General features: G+C 39.1%; 1 protein-coding gene across 1 annotated transcript; it reads left to right on the top strand.

The window, feature by feature from the left end:
- Positions 1 to 1852: 1852 nt before the first annotated feature.
- Positions 1853 to 6083, top strand: LOC115589342 (uncharacterized). The gene is made up of 6 exons (XM_030430186.1): positions 1853 to 1889; positions 3092 to 3436; positions 3537 to 3638; positions 3974 to 4150; positions 4807 to 5142; positions 5232 to 6083. Exons 1-6 carry the CDS (start codon positions 1853 to 1855, stop codon positions 5321 to 5323), a joined length of 1089 nt encoding a protein of 362 aa, XP_030286046.1. The 3' UTR covers positions 5324 to 6083.
- Positions 6084 to 6955: the final 872 nt, after the last annotated feature.

The raw sequence follows: 6955 nt of genomic DNA, 5'->3' as shown, positions 1-6955 counted from the left end.
CAGTGTCAAACCAGTGCTACCCAGAAATATTGTTGAACAACTCATCTACACCCTCATTTTCTCCCGTCTAGATTACTTTAACTCATTATCACCTGTCGGAACAAAGCAACAGTTGTTCGTCTACAGTAAAAACAAAATACAGCAGCCAAGCTCCTCACTTACACTCGGCACAGAAACCACATCACCCCAGTGCTGGCTGAATTTCACTGGTTAGTAATTCGTTACAGAATTCAATTCAACATTTTACAGATACTATTAAAGCCCTAAATGGTTTTGAACAACTTTACATCTCAGAATTACTCATCCCTTATTCTGCTTTAAGACTCCTCAGATCAGTTAATCAAATCCTGTTTACACCACCATGGCTGTGCTTTTAAGGTTCTTGATCCAGCACTGTGGAACAAACTCTAAATATCAGAGCAGCTGAGTTAGGGCCATAATTTCAAAAGCTTTTACAAACACACCTGTACAGACGAGGATTTGCATAATGTATTTTCAAAGTCTTAACCTTGCTCTCTGACATTTTGTCTTATCTCTGTTTTTTATATTTCTTGTTACTGCTCTTTGCACCGATATTGTTTTATTTGAAGCATGTGATTTTATTGCATTTTATTGCTTAATTTGTCTTTCTTGTACTGTATACAATTATATTCTGTGAAGCACTTTTAACTTTGGTTTTGAAAGGTTCTTATAGAAATAAAATGTATTATTATTATCATTATTACAAAGTAATCAGAGTAGTTAACACAACATTCTAGAAAGTTCAGTTTAACTGTACAGCACTTGTGAGCTCTAACAGTTAACAGTTAACCCAGGACTAGTAAAAGTGCAGTGTGGATCATATAGACCAGGGCTGGGGTTAACCTGAGTTTACAATCTGTGTGTGAAAAGTGGCTAAGTTACAATAATGTTCAGTGGATTTTCAGCTGTGTTTGTACCGTTCAAACACTTTGAGTCATATTTAGATGTGCCGTTCACTTCAAGTTGTGCACAGTGAACATTTTTTAATTCATAAAACCATTGTCACTCCTTCTAAACTGCATAATATTCTGACCCAACCTGTGACTGCATGACGTATCATCATTATTTTTTTTTATAAAAAATGAATTCCAGAGACGTATTAGTGCTTATATTATTTTAGCATTTTGTTTTTTGGTAGGGACATAACGTACTTTTTTTTTTTTTTTACATCTTTTCTTTCACGTCAGCTAGAGAAAAGTAAATTTTGTATCAAATTGAAGTGTGCATAAAAATATACATACATAATTATTCTACATTTTGGCTAAAACTGAAAACTTTTGGCAGCAGCATTCTTTGTATATCATAACTAACATTTAATATAAAGCGTGTCTTCATCTGCACAAAAAGTATGTTTTTTTTTTGTTTTTTTTTACCTGTTATTGCTTCATATTATTATTTGTCTATTGATGCGCCGGTATGAGCTCCAACTTGGTTGGTGCATAGAAATGTCTTCATTATTCAGATACATTTAAATAGCTTCCAATCGAATGCAGGTCAAATCACTGCACTGTTTAGTGTGATCCTAGATTTCCCCCTAAAGACCAGCTGACAACACTGCAACTTGAAAAATAGTAGTCCTTAATACAGAAGATATTTTTAGTACCAACTATGTTAACAGTGATTAGCAGCCTTATTAATCTATTGTGTGAAAGCTACTCAGCCTGTTTCTTTAAATTCCAAAAGCTGCTGTGGAAGCATATAAGTAAAATTAAAATTGTGTAACATTGGCAGTTGATGTTTAGGAGGAAGAACGTGACAACTGGCTGTAAAACTGAATGTTTGAAAAGAGAAGCAGATTAAATAATGTTTTAAATTTTAATTTTTGCAGGAGATGAAGATGTTTGTGGTGTTTGTGTTCCTCGTGCATGGTAAGATAAACCTCCTCCCTCTGATCTGATCGTCACTTATCTTATGATAAGTGTCTCTGATCTACTTTCATCAGTGACATTCTTATAGATTATAATCAAGTATTTAAATTAAAAAACTTTTTCACACAGCAGCATCACATGTTAAGGTAAATGTTGGGCTGCATTCAGTTAAAGTTTGAGATGATTTTTAGCAGCATACAGTCTGCACATGGGAGAGGAGGATATTTATTTTATTATAGACAGTAAACACCTTTCCAACCACAACACCTGAATATCATTTCTTAAAGACTGAAACAAAGCAGCCAAAATTGTTATATCAAAGTGAACATCACATCTCATATGAATGAAGCGTCTCCACATCAGCTCTGCCTTTTCCCTGAGTGTTAGCTGCTCCCATTGAAGACATGATGGAGAGATGTGTTAACACACCCATTTAATCATCATATTGAATCAAATAATAAAGTAAATCTTAACATTGTGCCCTTTTACACAGATTCCACAATTGTGCCACTTATTCACTTATTCACTCACTTATTCACCCCGTTTTTGACACCAAACCAAGTAGCCCTGATGTTGATTCACCTCTTTTACAACTCTGTTTCTACCTCTGCTGGTGGATCAGAACTGTCTCCCCATTTCTCTTCTTAACTTTTATACAGATTGAAAGATGACAGCTGAGTTGACTTTGTTTTTGTTAGCTGTTACTGGCGTTAAACTCTGCGGATGGGGTTTTAAAGCAGCCACACAATCAGAAACAAGACCAGATTTATGTCTGAGTCACCTGAAGATGCACAAGGAATAATGGTGCATTTCTGTGGTGAACAATTCCTCAATGAAGCAAAGTCCTCCTATTCAAACAGCGGCCATTATCGTTTGATGTCGCAGTCAGATTAGGAAGTAAGCTTCGTTGTACAGATGTGTTCTAGTTTCCAACTGTATAAATGTAAGGACTCTGACAAATCATGATGAGTGACAATCCAGAGAGACATCAGGCCATATTTCAACATAAATTAACACAGTTGATAAGCCATTACTTCCTGTTAGACAACAGCTACCGTTAGCATTCAACTACTTCCTAGCTAACAAGACTGTTTGATAGTGTGATGTGTCATGATAGTAAAAGTGTGAATAAGTTCTCAGATATCGACACACATCTTGGACTGCTGCTGTAATTTAACCTCTCTACCTGTGTGACCTCACAGTTTCCCAGCATGCCTCAGCTGTGGAGCTGTATGAGGGGGAGGAGTTTGTCCTGCTGCCCTGTGAGTTTCACACTTTTGACATGGACGGCCCCTCAGTGGTGTGGAGTCGCTTCGATCTCAATCCTTCAACTGTCCACAAGCGTCAGCAGGAAGGTGATGAACTTGGAGATCAAAACCAGATTTACAGCGCCCGAACATCCATGATGGCTGACGCTCTGGAAAGTGGAGACCTCAGCCTCAATCTGACAAAACTCAGCCTCTCTGACAGCGGCAACTACACCTGCACCGTCAGACGAGCCTTCGAAGACGAGTGGAGAGTGACGGACGTACAGCTGCAGGTCAAAGGTCAGCCAAAGTCCTTGAAACCAGCTGTAGATACAGGTCTGAGGTCACGACTGTAGATGAAGGTCAAAGGTCATGTTCATTATGTTTCTGTTTTCCACAGAACGATTTCCATCCTGGGCCAAAGCTCTCCTGGTTCTCCTGACTGTTGGTCTTATTGTTTTGGGGAGCCTTTTAGTGCATTTTCGGCACTATTTCATGTCAGGTACGTCACTTCTACAACACTACCCAAAATCCCAATTGTTGTCATCTTTTGTCTCGACCTCGATTGTTGAGGCAGACTGTCGACAGTTAGTTCTGGGATTACAACAGAAGAATGAGACGGTGAGCTCCTGTTACCATCACAGTTCCTGCTCCTGTCTTTACAGCTGATGTTGTTCATTGTCCTCTCAGGCTACCAGGTGGAGGTGGATTCAGGGGTGGAGTCTGTCCAGCTGCCCTGCAAAACCATAATTCACCTGCCGAAGAATGTCAGAGTTGAGTGGACAAACAGATACAACATGAAGGTCCACGTGTACCAGAATATCTCTCTGCCTGAAGAGCAGCATCAGGTTTACAGAGGCCGAACAGAGATGAAAAGAAACCAGCTGAAAAATAGAGACTTCAGTCTGACCCTGAAATACCCCACAGACATAGACAGAGACCTTTACACCTGCACGATCTACTGCAGGGAGGGAAACATCCGGATGAAGAAACAAGTAGCACTCAAGGTCAAAGGTGAGTACTGCAAAACTGTCATCCATAAAGGACTTTTATATTGAACCAAAGCCACCTTTCCTGATCCTGTAAGTGTTTTAGTATCTAAACAGAAAACACGGAGGACTCAACCTCTGACCTATGGCCTCTGAGTGAAACATGAGTTTAAATCTTCCTGACCGATTAAAAAATGCTGTCAGCGAACAGAATCCAGACAGTTTCCTTCTAAACATATTTTTCAGAAGCATTTAATTGTTTATTAAAAACAAATTTTTGGAGGCTCCAGGTTTCATGTTAAAAAAAATCACCATCACCAATAATCAGTAGGAGAGATGTTGTGAGGGTTCACCTCCCCCAAAGCCAAAACAAAATAATATTAAAAGCGACCCTTGGACCCTGATAGACATATTAACTAAAAACATGAATACATGTAAATGTCATAAGATGAAACATTACTGTGAAGTATTACATGAACAAAAAAAAAAAAAATCACGACGCCATCAAGACTCTGATCATTTCCAACATTTATCAACCTGGTTTTAATTCTTATCGTTCTGTCCACTGTTACCTGCTAGTCTCATCTGGTTCTGTCATCATGTTTCTGTACAGTTTTGTGATGGTTCAATAAAGTGCTTAAAAATCTTTACAGCTGATGTTGTGGTTTGTTGTCCTCTCAGTCTGCCAGGTGGAGGTGGAGGAGGGGGTGGAGTCTGTCCAGCTGCCCTTCAATACGATGGCTGAACTGCCTGATGATACTAAAGTGGAGTGGGAACGTATTTATCCCGAACCCACAGTGACAGTCGACATATATCCACACGGCTCTGACCAGCCTGAAGAACAGAACCAGGTTTACAGGGACCGAACAAAGATGAGGAAGGACCTGCTGGAAACTGGAGACTTTAGTCTGACCCTGAAAAACCCCAAACACACAGACACAGGGACATACAGGTGCACTGTCTACGACTGGAGAGGAAACACTGTGAGATGGAAAACAGTGCAGCTTGAAGTCAAAGGTCAGTATGAAGATACAGGTCAGAGGTCAGTCTTTGTGTTTGTTTCTGGTTGTTTGTCTCTGTCCAACTGTCCTCTGTCTCCTCTGCAGAGAGAATTCAGACCAAAGATGAAACAATCAACATCAGGACCAGAAGCAGCTCAACTGATCCAACTCCTCTGATGGAGGATCTATCTGTTTGATTGGTCTGTTTGTCACTCTGACTATTGATCTGATCCGACTTTCGATCAGAGAGACAATGTAGGTGAAGGAGCTGATGGACGATGGATGACAACATGACGCTGTATCAGCTTCTATACAATCACTATTGGTTACTATTGGTATCTGTGTGTGATGTCACATGTTGATCAGCTCTGTGATTTGGACTGAAACATGTTCTTTTTTTTTTTTTTTAGACATTCGGTATCCATGAAGGCCACTTGTAGTTCTGTTCCCTTGAGCTCAGACAGAGGCATATTTTATACCTGTGTGATGACGGAAGTAATTATAAGAGTTAAGTTACATATCACTCAGATTAATGATTTCATGGCAAATGTGAAAATGTCAATGTAGTGACAAATCGGCAACTGGGTCATGATCATGCATATAAATAGATTTGGGAATATCCCATGCAGTCCCAACTGTGTTCTAATAACGAGTTTTGAGCCTGATAAAAAGACCAATGTTTGATTCACCCTTTATAATAACAATGTTGAAATGAATGAGCAACAGGTGCAGCCACAGCTCACCCAAGACCACGGATAGGGGCCTGGGTGAGACACTTTGTAGGCTTTTAAAGAACACATTCAAAAATCAGTATTGTAGATGACAGGTCTCGTGTGATCATGACAAAGGGGGGTGGTCCAAGAGGGCGATCTTGACCACAGGTATAAAATCAGGGAGAAATCTCAGTTATCCCGGGTTACCTCATTGATTTATGTTTCCTTCATTTTGGACTGAAGACCTGCTGCTTCGCCTCTGATTTGGACTTTATTTTCAAGCAAATTTCCAGGGACAGATAGTGAAACATTTGGACAGATAAGGAAGGTAGTCTCCCACTACATCAACGCTAACTGATAAGATAGAATCACAACAGGAGTTTTGAGTTTGAGTTTGTTTTACCAACATAACACAACTGACATCAACAAAATGAGGTAAAAGAAAACACACACAGAAATATGCTTTTGTTTATTTAACAAAGCTTAAACAAGCCAACCATCACAGAGCTTGGAGTGAAATCACATGAACCAATGAGAGTGTTTCAGGGCGATGAGCAGAAAAACAAACATTAGAGTTAAAGAAAGGTTTGATATTCATCAGCGTGACAGAAGAAAGACAGGTTTGCTTTCATAGATGGCTAATTTGACGGTAGTCTATTGATGCTTCATACAGACTCAGAGTCTCTGCATGCAACTAACCATCTGCATCTAACCTAGCATCACCTCTCTCACACACACACACACACACACACACACACACCAGTACAAGTTCAGAGTAACAGCTGGATTAAACCTTCCTGAAAGACTTTTTATGTTTAATCATATATATTGTAAAAATGTACCACTAAATGGCATTAAACTACCTCCACCAACAATTAATGTTTATTATGATACACATGCATCATCCAGTAATCTAAAATATAAGAACACGACACCTACAGTTAATTTCTATTTCTTTGTTTTTAGCCATGTAAGTAGTTTTACTTTAGATCCTGTACTTAACTACATTTTGTGTATACATGCTTGTACTTGAAGTTTCTAATGCAAGACTGTCTTTTGTCTCTTTTGCTACTTTTACTTGATTAATTATACGCATGCACATTATTATTTACATAC

The sequence above is a fragment of the Sparus aurata genome, chromosome 10 (assembly GCF_900880675.1).
Source record: "Sparus aurata chromosome 10, fSpaAur1.1, whole genome shotgun sequence".
Taxonomy (NCBI): domain Eukaryota; kingdom Metazoa; phylum Chordata; class Actinopteri; order Spariformes; family Sparidae; genus Sparus; species Sparus aurata.
Note: the sequence above shows the minus strand (reverse complement) of the source record. Positions and strands in the feature narration are given on the sequence as shown.